The following is a 22278-nucleotide window of genomic DNA, read 5'->3' as shown; positions in this document are numbered from 1 at the left end:
ATACATTGATGTCGGTTTTTGATGCAGTGCCGCCTGAGGGCTCGAAGGTCACGGGCATTCAATGTTGGTTTTCGGCCTTGCCGCTTACATGCAGTGATTTCTCCAGTTCTTTGAACCTTTTGATGATATTATGGATCGTAGATGATGAAATCCCTAAATTCCTTGCAATTGTACGTTGGGGAACATTGTCCTTAAACTGTTCGACTATTTTATCACGCACTTGTTCACAAAGAGGTGAACCCCACCCCATCTTTGCTTGTGAATGACTGAGCAATTCAGGGAAGCTCCTTTTATATCCAATCATGGCACCCACCTGTTCACAATTAGCCTGTACACCTGTGGGATGTTCCAAACTGGTGTTTAATGAGCATTCCTCAACTTCCCCCATCTTTTTTGCCACCTGTCCCAGCTTTTTGGAACGTGTTGCAGCCAAAACAAATTGAATGATTATTTGCTAAAAACAATAAAGTTGATAAGTTTGAACATTAAATATCTTGTCGTAGTGTATTCAATGAAATATAGGTTGAACATGATTTGCAAATCATTGTATTCTGTTTTTATTTATGTTTAACACGACGTCCCATCTTTATTGGAATTAGGGTTGTATTTCCAAGGGCAAAATTTGTTTTGATGGTGTTTGTCTTTGTGCGTTCCATTGAATTCAAAGATGCTTTAAAAGGAACATGAAACTTGGGAAATGTTTTTACTTGGAGAAATTAATTCACAGAACAGAAAATAATTAAATAGAACTTTTCACATCTGTTAAATCTCAGTTTTTGTATTTATGTTGACAAAACTAAATAAGCCAGACCTTCCTTTTTCCCCGCTCTTGCAGTGTCCACTTGCACAATGAAAACTAGAAGGTTATTACACTCACAATTACTTTTTGTATAGCAGCCAGAGGTCTAAGGGTATTGTCTTTGGGGAATTGGCTAATAATTCCCTTTTAATAGCGAGGGTATGTTTTATACTGTAGCTCCAGAGCTAACAAATAAAGTGAGAGTTTGACAAACGGCGATGGAGAGCATGATTGTGGTGTCAAGGTTTGTCTTATGCACTCTCTGCTTGACGCTGCTGCAGGACACTGAAGAATCAGGGCATCTGTCGGCCATGTCGGAGTAAAATGTTGCTCTATTGTCTCTCCAGCTCACCCTCACACCCCCTTTTTTCCCAGTATTGATTAGAAAGAATGGTCCTCTCGCAGTCATTTGAGGAGAGTGCAGTTAAAGGGCTGTGTGCAGCTCTCCAAACACTGACTCACAATAAGAGTTTCTGTTGGTACTGTATCTTCAGCTGAGTAGCATACATATATACCAGTACTGTAGAGACGTTGCTGGATAGCTGAGAGCTTAATCAAGCCATAGCTCAATTTTGGCATGACTCTTTGTTCAACTGTACACATCAGCTTCCTTTAAGGGTCCTACTACCTAGACACAAAATATAAACGGAATTGCTGTACAAGACAGGACGGAAGCGGGAGTAGTTGTACAGTTTATGAGCTGCCTCCATTCAACAGGGAGCGCACCCCTGCAGTCTTTAGTGTCCACTGTCGAGCAAGCGAAACAACAGAAGGCTAATGGCAGCTGGAGGCAGGAGCCCGAGAGGGGGCGCCGCATTTGCGAGGCTGTTGGACGGCAGGGAGGACTGGCCCACTTGGAGTTCATTTCCCATGGCCTGAGGGGGGCAGAAAGACAGATTATAGCTTTAATTACAGTGGAATCTCCAAAGTCAAGCTCCCCCAAAAGTGGTAAAAGTTGGAGTTAAACCAAATTGTTCTGGAAAAATAGCCCTCAAAATTCAGTAGTGTAAAACGCCAGATCAAATGCCAGACGTCAACAAAACGTGTAAGACTTCAGCTCAGGGTTGACTTCACAATAGACTTTACACCGATCTGATCGGCTTGATCAGATCGGCCGATAATTTGCATTTTATGCAAATTTTTGATTGGCCATAATTTGCGGAGCCGATCAATGATGTAATTGATCAGATCTGCAAATTCAAATATTATGGCTAGCATGGGTTAGCATGGCTAAACACGGTGCAGAGCCACTCCTATAAATCACTAATCATCGCCTCCATGGCAGCTTTGTCACCAGATTGTCCATAACGCAGACGGCAGCGCGGAATGTCCCCGGAGTAAAGGAAATTGTGTCGCCCACCATGCACCATGTTTAGCCTCAATTAAAGCGTCACTGAGTCACTAATCGTTGCCTCCATGGCTGCTTCATCTCCCGATTAATATGTCCAATGATGCACGGACAATAACTGTTGCTAACGTGAACTTTATTCATCATCCAAGTTGCAGTTATCTTGGCTCAGAGGTTATTTATACTATTTAATATCTGTGTGAACTATAGCGTCTGTGGGTAGCCTACCAAATTTCACCAAAACACCATGACACTTTACGGCACTGTGTCGTTACTGTTGCAACACCTGTCAGAATACAGCATATGGCTATAAGACCGTCCATGAGTAGGTATCTTCAAATAAAGTTAAAGCACAAGTAAAACAGCAACAGGGAAACAGAAATGCATAATTGTTTGTGGGCAGATGAAATTGTGGCGTCTTTCAATTCACTTCAAATTGTTTCCTTTTCACAAAAATCCCAACAGATTTTGCCAAAGCAATACTGTTATTGCTAAATCAGTTTTTCAGTGAATAATGGAGGATAGGTTAAAAAAAAAGATTTTAAAATAGGTGAATTTTCAAATGTCAAACCATGATTATCAGAGGGTTCACTAGACCTATAAAATGCTACAACAGCAAGAAACAAACAAGGCACCAAACAGAAGTCAGCGACAAAAGCCAGGGAACAACGCACCTGTGTGTGTATTTTTGTATCCAGAATGCTCTGCCTGGTTACTGTGCTTTCCGGCAAAGAAGTACTGCTCCTGTTTTCTCTGCTGCGGTGGGCGGGACTTTGGGTATTGGACCGACCCGCCGTTGGCTGCTGGTCAAATTCACTTCCAAATGCCCTGAGCGCATTCTCTGACGCACAAGACACAATAGTACACAAAACATGAATACAAAAATGTCCACCAAATCATCTTAGGTGACTACTAGGCACCTTCAAAAAGAGGAGTTATTTTACATTGTTTGACTTATACTTCTGTGAGGGTTAGGAACTGAAAACATTCCCAGTACAGTTAATAAGGGTGTTGTGTTGGCTTAAGAGTAGGGGGGGGCGTTTATTTTTATACTTTTTTTATGTCAATATTATTAAACATTCTTACTGTTATAACAACAGTTTACTAAATGCCAAGTAAAGCTTGAGTTTAAGTTAAAAAAAATAAAAATCTTATTATAAAAAGCAGAGAAACCTCGAGAAAACAGCACTGTGTAGTGACCACCAGCCAAAATCTACTGGAACACTAATGATTGTGAAAGACGCCGTCTCCGAAGTAACTTTAATACCGTGCAAGGCAATTTGTTTAACACTCGAATTTAATTCCCTTTAATTAATCTGAGATTGTTTACATAGGCGTTGTTGTTCTGGTTAGCAAAGTTCAGCAGTTCACTTGGCTCAGAAGTTATTTATACTATTTAAAACCTGTGTGAACGATAGCGTCCGTGGATGGGCTACCTGTTTGTTTTTCCTGATGGGAAAAGGGAGGTGTCTATTTGAGGGAGGCATTTATTTATCTTAAATGGCTGATGCACCTGGCAACTATTTGCGGCACAGTGTTTATGTATTCAGTAGTTTTTACATAACCAATATTCATGAGGAGTTGGCCTCAGTTTGGACTTTCCTGGCAGAGGATCGACAGAAAAAGCAAAAAACATCAGTATTCTCTCCAAGCCGCCACACTGCACCTGCATCTCCACATCGGCCTCATTAACTCATAGAACCTTCTAACATGGCCAAACAACTCAGAGACTCTCTCTGTATCTTTTCTAGGCAGCAGGCCCGTGAGAGATGCTCTCATCTGCCACGTCGAGCTCGACGAGCCTTTGCGTTGGCTTGTGAGTGAGTGCAATTCAATGAGTGTGAGTTTCAAATGATTTGGGGGATTGGAAACAGAATTTGTGCATCGCCAGAACATTGCCTTTCACAGGTTGACAAGTGACAAAAGCTGCAAATCCCACACCTTATCACCACCTGCTCATTTGTGTTAATACTGTGGCTAAATTGACGACAAAATTACACTTTGACTAATTAAAAACAAAAATACAGTCCTTGTCTTGCGCCACCATTAAGAGGGCTGGGACTTGTGTTCCTTATGTTAAGTATGTATGATCATTCTTATGCTATTATACTCTTTCATTGTTTCAAGATTCCCCCATGACTTTTCAAAGACCAGCAGGTGCATGTTTCATCGCGGAACCTGTACAAATGTGGTGGAAACACAGACAGTTCTCAGGATTGTTTCAAACTCCTTCTTGAACACTGTAACTACTCTCCCATATAGAAAATACACACAGTTATGGCGTGCACAAAATTCCCACCATTAACAACATGTTCCTTTATTTAACACACACTGGAAAATTAAAAAAATATTTTTGTAGACAATGGTCAAATTTGACCCGGAACAGCCTCAGTGTGCACAAAATTTGCAAAGCCTTTGTGTATTTTGTGTCACTTTAGGAAAAGTCTTCACATTTCAGGGTGGACAAAGGACATTTAGGTTATTTTGATTGCACTTCAATGTTAAAATGGGTCGAATTTGACCTCCACAGTATCTAAAGGTTGATGAGGCATCAGGCGATTAAACTGGGCCACAGTATCTATTCTTAGGGACGGACACCATTTCAAGAAATATGGTAGTTTTACTTTTGTTTTTTTAAATTGGGAAACATTAACTGCCAAATGAAAGTTTGGATCTGATTTAGTGACGGTCTGAGAACCTAAGTCCAACCAGTGTGAAGTAGGTGAGTGATAAAACGAGAAATAGTGAGATAAAGATGATTTTTAATTACGTCTAAACCAAAGAAAGGTGGGGGATGTTTGATTAAAATGCACTGGTGTGTGAGCATGCTGGCAAACATCTGTCCACGGCATCCCGTGGGCTCTATCCCGTCACGACGGTGCCCGTTTTTCTGCGTCATCCTGTCTGGACACATCAGGGCTCAGGTTATTACTTTAACTCATTCTGATGAGTCATCATTTGTAATTCCAGTAGAGATTTTATCTTGACCACCAGCTGTTGACTGCAACAATACAAACTAAAATTCTGTGTTAGCCTGTTAGAATTTGGCCAATTCCATCAAAAGACTCTTTTCAAGGTGAAGTCAGAGCATTTCTGATTAGATTAATTGGGTGTTATTATGGGTGTTTCTCAGGTGCCGGTGGTAAATGATTGGATAATTTGCTTTCATGCTAATATAGTTTAGCTCAACTCTCACAACTGAAAAATCCAACAGTAGCAATTAAATTCAGGCTAAGGTGCTAAACTGGCTGAGTTAGTATACACACCAATCAAGTGTAATGTTTCCTACATTTGCTGTTTTCCTTTAAAGACCTTCCGTTAATCTCCACACAGGTTAGCACAGGTTAAGAGAAAACTGCAATGAATCTCAAAAAAGGTGTCCAGGTTCATATAAGACTCATAAATCTCTGAAGGAAGAAAAAAACTAACACTGCTGTAAATCTGAATAAAATGTGCAGGTTACAATGAGACTACCATAAACCCTCCAAAATTTGCACAGGTTAAAAAAGCACCAATTTACACCTCCCAAAAATGTAGTCAGGCTAAAACAAAACTATCACAAGTCCCCAAAAATGCACTGGTTAAAATAAATAAATCCGTAAATCCCCTGTAATTGGCACACATTAAAATAACACAGTGGAACCTTGATAAAACGGACGCTGATATATTGGCTAAAACAGACCAGTCCCAACTGGACAATGTGTCCAAAAATAGTCTCCATTTGTCACTTAAACTGCCGTTGTCAGAGTCTGTTAGTCCCAGAATTGGCCACTGTTTACTGGCACTGTGGCGCAATGCAGGCAGAGAATGGTCACAGATATACAATATGACCAGATCCAATTCCAAAAGAAGTGCCTCCCGTGCGTGCATGGCGACCATGTTGAATGTGGGGCATTGATGTGGCAGCCATGTCATGATTGTTGCATCTATTTTCTATTGTGCGTAGAGCACTGGGAGAGAGAGAGAGAGAGAGAGAGAGAGAGAGAGAGAGAGAGAGAGAGAGAGAGAGAGCAGCATGGCTGCAGTGATAACTCCGAGAAATACAAAACAAGTCTTTGGAGTCTGGAACATGCTATTTTTGGTACAGTAACAGTTTGTTTTTTGTCAAGCTGTTGGCAAGGGATTTGGAACTAGTAAGCACACTAATTCTTCACGGCTCATGAAAGAGACTCGCTTATGATGAGCAGTGTTTGGAAAGTTAATATTCTACGCAAACTAGTTCAAAGTTCAGTTTACTGTTCCAAAAATAAACTAGTTCCGTTCATAGTTCATAATTTGAAAATTTGAACAAAGTTCACATTCGAAAAATTAACTAATTCATAATTAGTTATTATTATTAATTATTAAAATACTGGAATTTATTTTCCCCTTTGTTGCCAACCATTCAGTCCACACTAGTAGCTAGCTGCAGATTTCACCCTACAATCTCAAAAACATGTTGCTTGAATGTTTTTTTTTCCTGTTTTTTTTAAATGAGGAGTTAAAACAAAAACATGACTTTTGTTCTGAATGTGCAAACAAAAACACCCAACACAGTATGACAGGAACGATAGTTCTTATATTACAAAACAAAATAAAGTCCATATCTGTCAGTGTGATCATAGTTTTAACTAAAGCATTCTGATACAGATAATTTTCGTAGTAATAAATTTTTACAATTATGTATTGTATTGCAAAAGAAGAACCAAAGAACACATTCAGTCCTATTTACGAAGTGTCCCTGAACGCACCTCGTTTTCTCACACAGCTGCAACGTGCCTGCCATGAATGGCAGCCGTGGCCGCACTGAATCGGTTGCCAAATACAGCGTTTATCCGCTGACATAAGAAGGCTCGTATATAGTGTGTTCAGATGGGTTTGTCCTGGAAGTCCCTAACAAAACCTGGCCCTGTTGAATGAAAATGAACTTTGGTTCAAAAACCCTTCTTTGACGCCAGAATGAGCGCGTTCTCAATTCCGTTCATCAGGCAGAAATTAACTGAGTTCAGTACACGTTCACACAAACTATGAACTAGTTCATGAACTTTCATTCATTGAACTCGTTCAGGTACAACGCTGATGATGAGGACTGTACGTCAACAATGTCACCATGACCAAGAACACCGGCCTAAGTTTGAATAAAATGTGAAACTTTCAAACATTTTCAACATTTTTTTAAATATTTATCATAACTTTGTACTGTACTGAGCGTTTTAGGCCATGAATGAAACCCACAAAACAATATTTTTGTACTGTCCAGTACATGCATGGTTTACATGGCTGTATAGGTGCACATGCCTAAAAAAAAAACAAAAAAGGCCATCAATGTAATGGACAAGCATCTATATCGGACTATTAATAGGACTATTTGACTATTAGTCCCTATTAGTCCATTCTATTGAGGTTCCACTGTACTTAAATCTCCCCAAAAATTGCTAAGATTAAAATAAAACTACTGTTGAATCCCCCAAATGTTGCACAGGTTAAAATAACACAACCATAAGTCCACAAGAAGTTAACACAAGACTACCTTTAATCTCCAAAAGTTTAGTTTAAAATGAAACTGACATAATTCCCACTAAAGTTGCACAAATTAAAGAAAGGCTACAGTTTATCTCCCAAAGGGTTGTCAGGTTAAAGGACGATTACCGTAAATTTCCTAAAATATGTAGAAAATAATGAAACAACACAGGGCTTCATTCCTTTTTTTCTAACTCAAAACCTGTACTGGTTTCCCCAACAACACTGAGTTGTATACAAATTTCCACTCACGCAGACAGATGTTGTCAGTAAAGTAGCCCAGCAAGTCTTCACATTCTTGTTTCTGGTTGCCGCTGGCCAAGCAGGTGCACCACGGTGCCACACTGGACGTGGCGTTGTCGACGTAGTTGGGCGTGATTGTGCTTCCTGCAGAGAAACGGCACCTGGTGTCAGCTTGCTTTACATATTCATACGCCTGTGCACGGTTGTGCTTTTACTTTTGGAAGCTCTCCAAAACACCCACCTCGTCAAAAAGGGTTGACTATATAGTGTTGTACTCCAACTTTTTCAGTTTCAGGTCACACCAGTCTAAAGCCTTTATATTTTTCTTGTTCATCAACACATTGGAGGTGGAATTTTCAGTGCTTTAATAAATGCAAGCCAAGTGTGTGTTTGTGCAAGTGCATGAAGTTATTCTTGCTCCTCTCTGCGATGTGCGGGAACTGATGGCTATTCCTTTCCTTTACGAGGTGTTACAAAAAACAAAAATGCATGTTTAATTTAATAAGCGCACCTGTCATGTTGTTGTCTGGAACTTGTTTGTGTCATGTGAAACATTTTTTAGACTTATTTATTTCAGTTACTCACTCGTTATCCACAGAAATAGCTCTCGCCTCCTCGTAGCTGCAGAATTCTCTTTGTTGCCCTCTCACACAAGATATGTCGCCTTTACCGTTGTGTTTATACAGCCTTTGCATCTTTCTCCCATCCCTCCATCTGTTCCTTCTACTCTACAGTAAATTACTTCTCAAATATGCACTTACCTATGAGTCCTGTGTAGGCGAGGAGGCAGGCACCGTAGTTTCTTTGCTTGCAACCACTGGTAGACACTTCAGAGGGTTCGCAGTCATATTGAAATTGTGCCAGACGAGACCTACAGAAGAAGGAAAGGTTCTGCTGAGCAAGAACATGATGGATTCTTGTATTCTGTTGTTTTTTTTAGTTCCTACCACTTGGGGATTTAACTTGACTCACCCAGATTAAAATTATATTGGCGAGCATGGTGAAGGCAGAGCAAGTTGAATTTAAAAAAAAAAAAAAGATTGAAAGACAGATATTTCACCACCGAACTCCTAGACCTAGTATCATTAGTACAACACGCTGAGTGTAATGGAGCTGTGGGAAAATAATGACCATGACCAGAGATTGCAATGAGCGATAACTCTGATCCATCTGGCTCTTTATCCGTGTTTAATATTTAATGTGCTATTCCAAGAGTTTCTCAGGGGTGTTCTAAGCAATGATGGAGGGTGGGTACAGCTTGGGGGTAAAACAATGGTTCATTTGGTTGACTGAATGGCTGTTTATTGTGGTTGAAAAAGTCTGGAAGCTGGATCGTGTCAGGTGTAAAGACACCATTTGTCATTCCAATCTTCCGAGTGCCTCACCCATCTCTAGTGGTTCATAACACACGTCACCTGTGCCAATGGTTCACTTTGTACACTACAGATAGCACAGACCCCCACAGAACCTGGGAGAAGTAACCCCCAACCAGATTTAAAACCAGTCTACAGGGTTGGAAAAACCTGTATACTGATTACAACACCGAAGAACCAGGCTCTTTGAAATGATACACAGATTGCATACACAATCGTAGTGATGCGTGTGCCACACAATAACTCCCTCGTTGACTGGGGGCCCGTGGCCTTTCCTGCCCTGCCTTCTGTAATTCTCATCCGACTTCTGATACTGAAATCTGAGGGCTAATAGCTTCAACCGGATTTGTCTTTCATTTATTGGGTTGAAAAACATATACACCAACGACAACACCGAATACCGTGGCCTTTTGGCATGGTTGCCAGACTGGGTACACAGCTGTAGTGACAACATGCCCCATTATACCACCGTCCCTTTCTGAACATGAGTTCATGTCCCACACAGGTGCCCAATTCCAATCTTCCTAGTGCCCCAGCCATCTCCGGGGTCAACTCTCCTAAGGGGTTTTTCCAACTGGCTACAGCACAGATTTCACAGATCTGACACTATTTGTCATGGGAGTTTTACCCTTAATACAGAATTGAAGTGGGTCTATTTGGTTGAAAAGTTATACTCCAACCTCAACATTAAAGAGCCAGGCCTCTTGCATGGTAGCCACACAACCCTATCACACTACCAAAATATGGGGTCAATAATTAAAAATTTGCTTTCTTTGAATCATAGGTTATACAAGTAGATTTATTTTGCAAAAGAAAAACAAAACTGGGCGGCACGGTGGGCGACTGGTTAGCACATCTGTCTCACAGTTCTGATGACTGGGGTTCAAATATCGGCCCCACCTGTGTGGAGTTTGCATGTTCTCCCCGTGCCTGGGTGGGTTTTCTCTGGGTGCTCTGGTTTCCTCCCACATCCCAAAAACATGCATGGTAGGTTGATTGAAGACGCTAAATTGCCCATAGGTATGAATGTGAGTACGAATGGTTGTTTGTTTATTTGCCCTGCGATTGGCTGGCGGCCAGTTTAGGGTGTACCCCGACTCTCGTCCGGAGATAGCTGGGATAGGCTCCAGCACGCCCGTGACCCTTGTGAGGATAAGCGGCTCAGAAAATGGATGCATGGAAAAACAAGACTGTGATGAGTGCCATTCTGAGGCATTCCAGAAGAGTGGTTGGCACACTATTTTCTCTGCTCTCTCCAGTTACACCAAAAACATGTAGCGAGCGTACTACTCTATATATCTCAAGCTTGTTTCCTGGACCCAGGTGCAGGCACAAGATTGGGGTTTGGTGCCCGGGAATTACACGGTTGCCACTGGCTGCTCTGCAAGGATGCAAGTTAAATGAAGAGATTTTGAGAAAGGACAGGTGAGATTGTGCTGAGGACAAGGATCAAAGTTTCCGCAGCATGACAATCAATAGATACCAACGAACAATAAAGCTTTGTTCTAACTTGCACACGTAGTCGGCCTCGCAGATCCTCCTCTGCGTAATGCAGCTGGGCTTTTCCACGCTTTCATAAGAGCAGCTGGGAACGATGGTCTGCCTGCGACGTTCTGCGCAGGCCGTGTCCGTGCAGGGGCAAAAGAGCAGCTTGTGCGTGTGGTCTGCGGGGACCCGGTCAAAGAATCTGCGCAGGGCCTTGTTGCATTTGACCCGGTTGCACAGGCCTGATTTGGCAGTGGGTTTGATGCAGGCCGAGACGTATTCTGTGCGCAGCTTCTGGCACAAGTCGTCCACATTACAAGCCTTGGCTGCATCCAAGCAGCGGTTCAGAGTTACCGTCCCAATTTCAGAGTCTATGGATGGAAGTAGGGAAGTGAACAGAATAGTTAGCGCAAAATATATTCTGTTCATATAGAAGATATTCATGCTGAGTTGAATGCTTTGGTTAGGATACAATATGTTTTGTAATTAAAGTAATTCTTTACCACAAAATCAGTTACAATGATATTTGAAGCTCCCATAAGGATAAAATTTAATTTATGACTGAGGAAAATAAAGCAAGTAATTCTTAAAAGTAAAACAAAACACTGTGATTACATTTTGCTACCTCAGCAGTCAGAACCTATTTCCATTCTTTGTTGTATAAAGTAACACAGTGTGTGACAAAGATATAATTTTGGATGCAGGAATTTTCTTCAGATAAATGGTATAGCCGTCTTCAGAACAAAACAGGCTTGTCTTTGCCTCGGGTCAGCTGCCAGGGAAAATCCAAGCGTGCCCCAAAGGGTACAAAAGTGAAGACATGAAAGTTAATGAACGTCAGCGGACTTGCCTGCTGTGATAGAGGCCAAACGGACGTAATCGTAATCCCTCTGCATGGTCTCATAAGGGTAACTCTCCACCAAGTTGAGTCCTGAGGGAGAAAGAAAGGGTTTGAAACTTTAATTTTGCTGCAATGTAGCACAGGATAACAATTACTATAACAATCTTTTAATTAGTGTGTGGGGGGGAGAAAGGGTGAGCCAGCTCTCTTGGGATGTTAAAGTAGCTTGGCATAAAAATATTGGAAACAATCATTCTCTAAAGGACAGATTGAATTTTACTATTTTCATTTTTAAATTACATGAATACTCACACATTTATAATTTTTAGATTTATTTTTAGACAAATATTTTTCACATAAAGAGAATCTCTCTTACTTGGCTCATCATTTCGGCTGACGCTTAAGCCTTTGTTAGAGCTGTCACCGCTTCCTGATGTGATATCTAAAAACTGCTGATGGCACCGAGAAGTGGCGATGGTGACAGCTCTGACGTATGCTGAAGCACCACCCTCAACTATTAACTTCTTTATACGTCACTGCGGCTATCCCGCGCGCAGTTTGCCTTTATACTCGAGCACAACCCACGCGCACTGTTTTGAAAATGTGCTGCAGTTCTGTTCCAAGTCGGGAACGACAAAACTTCTTGTTAATGTGACATGGCCAACGATTTGGTCCGACGACAGCCCTGTGACACCAAAATGAAAAGTCTAGCATGTTTGATTGTTTGGGATATCTTCCGTGTATTGTGACAAATCAATGACAACTTTCTGACAGCGCACCTTGATGTCAACCAATAGGACTGCATATTGTGAACAGCACTTCGCCTCCCTTGCTCGTCGTTGTCAACATACTTGAGCGCTTGTTGTCAACATTTATTCATACACAGACCAATTTTTACCTAAACTTTAGAGCATGATTCGACAAAACGTCAGCATTTTTACGTAAAAACGGTAGCGCTAGTCCACATAACATTTTGTTGTCTGCTTGCAAGCTGTATCGTATTAAAAGTTTGTGAACATACCTCAAACTATTTTTGAATGGACAGCCCACTTCCGAGTACCGGTGACGACCCCATACGTTTTTCCTCTTTTTGTGCTTTTTTTCCCAACACAATAATTGCTATGATCCATTGTTGTTATCATCGCCATGGTGACATGTTTTCTAGTCCCCCCTCCACGACAGTGTTTGATTTGGCAAGATAAAGTCCACTAATCACAAAAGACGGGATTCAATGGTATCGTATTCAATGGTATCGTGTTGCCAGTGGCTGACTGAGATACAGTAAGATATAATGGCAGTAGTCTGACAGTGCCATCGTGAAAGCCCAAATTTGTCTTGTAGTCTGATCCAGGCGTTAGTTTAGACTGATTCCATTTTTGTTCTTGTTTTACAGCCTCAACGTGATGAGAGCTCAGCCATGCCCAGTCTTTGTTTGACACTTTGTTTCTTTGTTTAATAAAGATTTGTTTGCTACTTTTTTGTCAGTGTCTGCCTTTGGGTTCGACTCCAGCCTCAAACGTGACAGTTATAATGGCAAAATTACCCTTTTCCGCTTAAACAGGCAGCTATAGAAACGTTAGTTGGCTCCGGGCTTAAAATGTGGAGTTTGCATGTTAGGTTAATTGAAAACTCTGTGTGAATGTGATTGTGAATGGTTCATTGTCTATGTGCCCTTCAATTGACTGGCTACCAGTCCAGCGTGTCCCCCAGCCTTTGCCCAAAGTCAGCTGGGATAGGCTCCAGCTGGCTCACCTGTGACCTGCAATACTGTACATACTAATAGTACATACTAATGCAATACATATACTAGTAGGGAGGTTCCCCAGGCTGGCATAAATACATCTGCCTTCCCTTCAGTTTATAATTTTCCCTTGAAAAACACTTTATTTAGTATTGTCTTTGACTATTCCCCTTTCTCAATCAGCAATCAAGAACATGTCTTTCAATAACCATCCCCTAACTCACCGTGAATGATGGATTGGTGAAGGCTCCAGTAGATGCTCAGGCAGTTCTTTTCTTTCTTCATGCCGCGTTTACACTGGCAGCCATTCAAAGGGCTGGAGATCAGTGCAGACACCGCGTTGGCGCACTGGCTCCTGGCCCCAGGGCCCAGCTTCATGCTGCCGTTGCCCGCCACGCACTGACGCAGTGTGCGCAGGCGCGGGCTGCAGGTGTCATCGCTCGAACACAAGTCTCCGGCCATCAAGCAGTCGCTGCCGGCCAGTAAGACCTCTGACAGAGCTGTGTGAGAGGAAAGTCCAATAATGAGTAGGGTAAAAGTTGGCATGTAAGGTTGTTGGAACAGTGGTTCTCAAACCTTTTAAGCCAAGTACCACCTAAAAAGTACTTAACATTCCAAGTACCACCATCATGACCAACATTAAAAAAAAACAGTAGCATAGTAGGCGTGTGTTCATGAAAAAAAAAACATCATTCCAAAAAATTATCTTTCATATTATTGTAAGTCACTGTAACATACACAGTTTGAACGTTAATACTGCCCTTAAATATAGGAAAATAAATACATATATATATGATTCAATTCAAATGTGTTGCACATGAATGGAAAACAAAACGGCTCTTACAGACTGAATGCAAATAAGGCTGCGACTAATAATTATTTGAACAATTGATTCATCTGTTGATAATGTTTTAGATTCATCGATGAATCGGATTGAAAAAACACTTTTATTTCCTTCCCTCTATTCAAAACCAGACATTGTTTCAAATTGACAGCGCATAAAATGCACAATTTGTGACCTGTGACTGACTGGTGACCAGTTCAGGGTGTCGTCCGCCTTTCGCCCAAAGTCAGCTCGGATAGGCACCAGCACCCCGTGACCCTGACCAGGATAAGCGGTATTTTGATTTGATTGATTACTCAAAGGACCTATCTAATCCTTTGAACACCGGCACTTATTCTAGTTTTCTGGACTTACAAATGATATCTGCAGAAAAAATTCCCCCCAAAATAAACTCAGGAGTAATTTCGAGCTTGTTTTCTGATGAAATATTAGATTTTTGACCAGACCATTTATGCACACTTACACCTCTGAAAATAGCAGAACAGTGAGCCTGGTAATTTTCCTCTAACATTAACTAGAGAAAAATTTGTAACGTTCATAAAATCCATAATATTTGGGCTATCGTTCTGATATATTCAGAGGTTGAAGCTGCCACAAGTAGAGATGTCCATGTAAATTTTGGTGATGATTGGTGAGGGTTTTGGGACTTTCAGTCATATATATGATTGCTTGGGTTCATGAGGCTAGCAAGGATGTGTGTCACTCGCCCGTTGTTCATATGAGAGTGCAGCAATATATGACAGCAATATAAAGTATAATACCAAATTGAACAAGGCGGTCTTTGGAAACTCAAGCAGAATTGTTGCTGTTTTTTTCCTCAAAAGTTGTCATTTTGGAGGTGAGGGCATTCCACCCAACAACTATGATATATAAAATATGATTAAATACTGCCACTTTATAGTATAGCACATTCCTTTGTTCACACCGGCTGTGCAGTGAATTTGGTCTCAGCTTCTGCCACTGACATCACACAAAGACACGGGAGGCGTGTTGATTTTGGCAATGAAAAGGATGTGTTCCAAAGGAAATTAGTTATTTACCCATTGCTCAAAAATGAAAACAAAAAAAATCACGGCCAGTTTCATTTTCTTGAGCAAAAAAAAAAAAAAAAAATACATAAATTCAACTTATTAGTGAAATATGGACATTATGACCCTCAGTCCCTTTAAGCAGTTGGGGGTACCAGTGTCTTCCTCAAGGACACCACAAACATGGATCCGGGGATGGAGTGTGTTGCCGCATACTGTAAAGCTTTGTCAAGCTGATGTTTAGTTTGTTTGTTTTGTGCCCACATTCTTCTGACAATCAGTGACTTGAACCAGGTCCCCATGATGGCTGCCAACATGGCACTTGGCCAGGGCTGCTGGAGTCTTTCTCAGCTTCCTTTGGCGAGATGCGAGGTCCACCATGGACTGGTTGCCAGGGCACAAATAGACAACCATTTACACCAATGGACAATTTAGTCTTCACCTAATTTAACAGGCATGTTTGTGGAATATAGGAGGCCACAGTACCTGGAAAAACCCTAGGTAAGCACGGTGGGAACCAACAAACTCCACATAGAAAGGGAGCTGCGATTCAAACCCTTAACATCAGAACTGTGAGTTAGATCTGTGAAAAACTACTTCATGCTCCCTTGATTCATTTGAATGCAAAGAAAAGGTTTTTGTCACAGACTCGTTTTAATTTCATGTGAGTGGTGATCTTTGAGAAACTTCCTTCCTTTGTTTTCTTTCCTCTGTGCATTTGCCCACTGTGAATGCTACAAAAAAAAAGTAGTTTCTATTAGTTTTTGTGAGCCTCCTGTGTTTTAGTCCAAGAAATGACCTCTAATCGAAAGGCTTAGATACCGGTAATTCCGGGACACAATTCTTCAACTCATCGTAGGTCTCGCCAACATCACACATTTAAGTCAGTGTAAGAAATTGTCTTCTACACATCAGACTTCAGCAAAACTCTTCTCCAAACATAATAGAAGAAGTGACTTTAAGCTTTTCCCTGTCAAGGGTCGCTACACCGAGTCACTCACATGATTTGTTTGGCACAGTTTTTATGCCGGACACCCTTGCTACCGCAACCCAACTATTTTTATCTGAGCTTGGGAGCGACAGTGGCTGGGTATTGGGGCACTGACTGGGAATCAAACCCCTGTAAATGTGGTATAGTGCAAGTGTGTGTACCAGCCCTTTTCTCCATGGCTACGCATGTCAGGTGATGCTGCGTGGCGCACGAGTAGGAATAGTCACCATCCATCATGAATGCAATTGGCTTGAGTTGATTTGACATTTCCAATAAGCTCATCTTGATGTAGCGGCCGCTTTAGCCAATTAACCATGTCAGTAATCAATGCATTCCGAGGTTCAGTTAAGTCCTCAATATGCCTGCCACATAAATCACCGGCGGATTACCTGATCAGTTACCCATGCACGCTGACTAAATGGTCCACTACAGGACAGATGAAATGGAAAATTAAATGTCGTCAGGCCGACTGGAGTGGATAGTGATAGTTCGCAGGAGCGAACACGGACACACGGACACACGCTCCTAAGATTTGGAAATTACTCTTATGTCTGGATTAACGGGTGTGTCCCGGCCTTGTCAACAGAAAGTTACTTGAGTGACAAGCGCTTCTCTGCAGAAGTTTGTGCTTCGACTGTATAAGCTAACCCACGCGTAACGCCATGTTAATGCCAAACCTGACACGTACACTACTTACAAAAACTTACAAAAAGCAGGTGTAATTTCAGGATGAACCTAAAATGCACTATAACCTTAATAGGTGAACTAATTGTGACCTCTTTATGAAGATCAAACAATTTTTGGACTTCAAACGATCAGCATACTGTACATGGTGTCAGCATATCACGCATACCTCACTTCAGCCAGCATCAAAAAAATAAAAAATAAATGAAAAACTGATATATATGAATATGAATATTCGCCAGAAGTTAATGTGAAGTAAGTGGACTAGCAATGGAAGCCCAAAGGACTTTTGTCCAGCGTTAGAATGTGTTTCATTTTTGTGGTAGTTGAAGATGATTTTTGACTTTTGTTAACCAATGAATTTTTTGTTTGGTTTCTACTTCCGGTTTTTGTTTCATTACTATTGGCTTCATGGAACTCTCAGTGAGCAGCAATTTGTAAACAAAGGACTTTATTTGGCTGTTCGGTGATTGGTGTCGTGCATTTGAGTCCATCTGTTTGTGCTGTTTGATAAGGAACACTGACTGAAGATTTAGACTGCAACAGTAGCTTCCCACACTTGTCACTAGCTTCCATTTGCATGTTACTTGTGATGAAAAGGTACCATGTTTAATTTGAGTGTTACATTTTCAGTCTTTCAAAATAGGTCTCAAGTAGTGTACATAACAAAGGCGTCCTAAAGTAATAAAAGTGAAGTGTCACATTTGGTGAAAAAGAATGACCTAAAAAGACCCCTTTATGAACTTTGTCCGCTTCCATAATGTCGTCTTTAATTAAAGGAGCTGGGCATTAATATTAAACTTTAACCTCAGACCAAAATAAATGAATATAAACTTTGGCAGCTCTATATCAACCCTCATAATGCGTACTGTATTTTAACCATTCTAAAATATTTGATTTTAAGGGCACAAAGTGAGCTATTTCCAACATCAAAGACACACAGATTGATTTCGAGACAGCAAACTATTCAAAGTGAAACGCTGTCACTTGGCTCGCACTTCAAACGCCATGCTGCATTTAAGAACCAGCAGGAAAAAAGCAGCCTCATTTAGCATCAAAGTCCTGAAAAGAGTCACAGTCACACTTGAAGCACAATGTGCTTAAAATGAAAAACACTTTCTTTTAATCTGCAGTTTGACTTGATATCTGTCCAACAATTTTTATGAGCACAGATCCTTCACATCATGCAGTCTAACGAAGACTTCTAATAAATAGGAGAAACGCTAGCAACATGCACACTTAATGAAATAATGATGCACACTATGGCTCGTGCTCTGTAAAAGACTGAATTTGGCTTAATATGCCATTTCAGATAGAAAAAGTGTACACACCCCTGTTCAAACACCAGTTTTTGTGATATAAAAAAGTGACACCAAGACACATTTTCTCAAAACTTTTTCTTCCATTTATATGACTTATAATGTGTACAACTCAATTGTTGTTGTTGTTATTTTCTTTGAGAGGGGAAGTAAAAATAACAAACTGAAATAATGTTGTTACAGAAGGGTGCACACCCTTTTATAGCTTTTGCTCTGTTAATGGGTCCTAACAAAGCTGTGGCAGAATTTAAGTCAGGATAAGATTAATGCACAAGTTCATACATTCTGTTCTTTCATGTATTTCTAGTTTGCTTCGCAAAGTTACACAATTACTTTGTCAGCTGTTAAGAATACAATGCTATAAAGTATTAACAGAAATTGGTAAAGTTTAGCCTGCAACTTCACTGCAGATTTTGCTTTATTGTTGAAGTTGTTCTTCATGAATAATTAGTGATCATTGTTTAGGATTTTTCCCATTCAAGTTTAAGAAATGTTGTTTGGATTACATTGGCATTAGACTGCCATGATATCAGTGCACTGTACATGGATGCATTACTGTTAGATATATCGTAGAAGTTATCATTTATTTGCTAAGCTTGCATGAGTATTATGGACAATTTTTAGAAAGAAAGATGTCTCGCCTTCAAGAAGATGACTCAGCAGGAATCATCAGAGAGAAGGACGTGGCCGGGACGTGGCAGGTGTTGGTGGCATGTTTACACCTTGAAACCCTCCCCTTAGTGTGTTGTGTCTTGTAGCTTAGTACGTTATGTCTTGTAAACTTAGAAACCTCCCTATTTTCAAATAAATGCAGGAGCGACGGAGGAGATTGTTTAGAGCGTGTTGAGAGGCTGTAACCTGAACAATCTCCCATGCGCCCTCCTCATGAGAAAAAGAGACCAGCGTCTTCATTCCTTTTGTGTCTATTCATTATAATGTTGGGTAAGATAAATCCAACAATTACCAAGAGACAGTTTGGGATATTTCAATCCAAATTCCTCGCGTACGGCATCAAAAATAGAAAAAAATAATACCCACAGCAAATCCGAATATGAGCGCCACCACTTGCTTGAATTACTGTTTGATCATCCAGTGACTTTGGGTTCGTAGTTAAGGGTAATCGAGACTGTTTATTAGCTTAGCAGTTGAGAACCAGCTGTCTACGGAGCCGTGAACACGCTTAGCAGCACAAGCCGACAGATGAGGGTTGTGTGTAAAGGAGGAAGCGCAGCTAATCGGCTGGATCGGCTGGCGACAGTTCGGGATGCCAGCCATCCATTTTCTGAGCCTCTCCTCCTCACTAGGGTCGTGGGGTGCTGGAGCTTATCCCAGCTATCATCGGGCAGGAGGCGGGGTACACCCTGAACTGGTTGCCAGCCATTCACAGGGCACATATAAACAAACAACCATTCACACTCACATTCACATCTACGGACAATTTAGAGTTGTCAATCAACCTACCACGCATGTTTTGGGGATGTGGGAGGAAACCGGAGTGCCCGGAGAAAACCCACGCAGGCACGGGGAGAACATGCAAACTCCACACAGGCGGGGTCGGGATTTGAACTCCGGTCCTCAGAGCTGTGAGGCAGACACTCTAACCACCGTCGTCCACCGTACCGCCCAGTTCGGGATGTTTTGATCAAAATTCTTGACGGCAAAAAATAGTACAAATACAACTAATATCCCACATCAAATAAGCATATGATCGGCAGCACTTATGATTCACTACTCAGTATAATAATATAAACCCAGTAGAGCTCTGAGAGCGACAGACTCAGGTCAAATAGTGGAGCACAGAGTCCAGAGCAAACATGATGAACCAGCATTTAGCAATGCTGCTGCACACAAATGGAATAAGTTGCCAACAGAAGTGACGTCAGCCCCAAGTGTGCATGGTTTTAAGTCCAGGTCAAAAACTCTTCTTTTTTCCCATGCTTTTTAGAGCATTTCCACTTTTAAATGATATTTCTTGCAGTGTATGCTGTTTTAATTGTATTTTTATTGTATTTATTTGTTTTGTCTTTGTTTTAAATGTTTATAAGATGTTGTTTTTCCTTTTCTTTTAAATGCTTTTAATCATGTAAGCACATTGAGTTACCTTGTGTATGAAATGTGCTACATAAATACATTTGCTTTGCTTTGCTTTACTCAGTATTACATCACTGACTACTCGAGCATTTACTAGCCTCCGGATGCTATCCAGGGAGGCCTGTAGAGCCGCCGAGTTGCTGAGCAGCACAAGACGACAGACGAGCAAGCGGAGGCAGTGTCGGCATAGGCTGAAGCAGGGCTGCATAACATTTTGAATCATCAATAACTTTTTGAAAATACGACTTTAAGCGTGGCCACTGCAGCATGGGAAACGTTTACCCATATAAAACCAAGGCGGCATAAAAAATAGGGTTGGGCATCATTTGAATTCGAGCGATTCGAGTTCTGAATCCGGTTCCTCATTTCGATTCCGGTTCCAAACGATTCTCGATTCCAATTCTTTTAGGGGGCTGTGTCAAAAAAGGTTTGCATGGTTTAAATAAAGGGTGTCCAAATTATGAACATCCATATTCTTAGCAGCTTGCAACATAGACAAAAATGAACATTTGACTATGGGTGCTTTATAACGAATATCATTATCAAACCTAAAAGGCATGTGTGTGGAACTAACCCGATCGACTTCATATTCATCAATTATTGTTTCAGCTAAAAGTTAAATATAGCATTCTTAAAATAGTTATTTTTGACTTTTTTCATGCCAAATGATTTATAAGTGCAAGTTTTAACTTGACTTCCTGTTTTAAGCACGTAGCCTTTTATTTTAAAGGGTACGCACCGTAACTCAGCATTTTGACACGAAAAATAACTTCACATGACACTGGTAAAAGTGAAAGTAAAACAAGACGCAAGAAAAAGAGTAATGAATGGAACCAAATGCTCTGTAAAACGTTGATTCGTTTACCTACCCACCGATGAGACACAAGGTTAGTGTTTCTGATACTGTGAGACAATGTTTTTGTGACTTTTGTCCCAAAAAATAAACATTAGTCCCGCTTCCAATCAGTTTTCGATGCTCGATGCCCAACCCTAATAAAAAATTGCTAAATTTGATTTGATTTGATTATTTTTATCAAATTATATGAGAATTACCAATACTTCTAAATTAATAAATGTTGTAAGTTTTTATAACATAAAAACATCGCATTCGAATCGGAGTTCTATTCTTTGCCAAACTCTCCGGATTTACATTCAATTGTCGCAATCAACCCTAAGCAAACAAAGAAACAACTCATCCAGGCCTGTGCATCATCGGTCACAGGAGATTTTATCAACGTCAGTGTGTCAAATTAGATGTGCCTTGAACATACTGTACACTCAATGCTCGCGCAAACCCAGAGAAAATCGAAGATCATCAAATTTTACCTGAACTCTTGATAGTAAACACAGAAAATGGATTGCCTGAAAGGTCTGTTTCATTTGAGATCTCCGAAGCACCTGAGGCTAACATCATTGGCAAGTTGAAATAAATTTTAAACTTTAACTACTTGCCAATGCACGAAGGAAAATTCGAGCCAACTAAAGATCCTCTGCATATTTTGTTTTGACTGAGCGTTAGCACGCACACTAAGTAATGGTAGATCATTTTCTTCCTGCAAAATTGGTCAGATGGCTCCTTGTACATTCAAATCGTGTCTTCACTGCAGATTGATGATGAACATGCAGACATGGTATGATAAAGGAGCAGAGACACATAAAGCCACTTTGATGCTTAATGGAGAGCTAATGTGTTGTTGTGTCGCTTGCGGTTCCGAGGACGCTTCCTGTCTCCTACGAAGGCATGGATGGCAGAGCTATGCTTGTGGAAGCTCATCAAATGTCCAAATGTACACCCAAGAGCACAGCTGGTTGTTAACAGAGAGGACTGTAAAAAGCCCAAACCGCAAAAATTTTTATTCTGCCAAGTTTCTAGTCGGCACTCAAGTAATCATGATTGTGAATCACTGTATTTAAGTTAGAATATTGCCATAAAATCAACAGCTGTACAATGTAAGTATGTTCAATGATAGAAGGCCAATGTCATCAAAATAA

General features: G+C 40.8%; 1 protein-coding gene across 1 annotated transcript in view; it reads right to left on the bottom strand.

Moving 5' to 3' along the window:
- Window positions 1-651: 651 nt before the first annotated feature.
- gfra4b (GDNF family receptor alpha 4b) overlaps window positions 652-22278 on the bottom strand; it is a 47004-nt gene continuing 25377 nt past the window's right edge. The window contains exons 2-8 of the mRNA XM_061685921.1: window positions 13554-13829; window positions 11598-11678; window positions 10773-11118; window positions 8651-8760; window positions 7899-8033; window positions 2822-2988; window positions 652-1674 (exon numbers count right to left, since the gene is read on the bottom strand). Of these exons, the coding sequence (XP_061541905.1) occupies window positions 1537-1674; window positions 2822-2988; window positions 7899-8033; window positions 8651-8760; window positions 10773-11118; window positions 11598-11678; window positions 13554-13829 (1253 nt within the window). The 3' untranslated portion in view covers window positions 652-1536. The remainder of the gene's footprint in view (window positions 1675-2821; window positions 2989-7898; window positions 8034-8650; window positions 8761-10772; window positions 11119-11597; window positions 11679-13553; window positions 13830-22278) is intronic.

This window comes from Phycodurus eques, chromosome 9 (assembly GCF_024500275.1).
Source record: "Phycodurus eques isolate BA_2022a chromosome 9, UOR_Pequ_1.1, whole genome shotgun sequence".
Lineage (NCBI taxonomy): Eukaryota > Metazoa > Chordata > Actinopteri > Syngnathiformes > Syngnathidae > Phycodurus > Phycodurus eques.
This window is presented reverse-complemented; position numbering and strand designations above follow the sequence as displayed.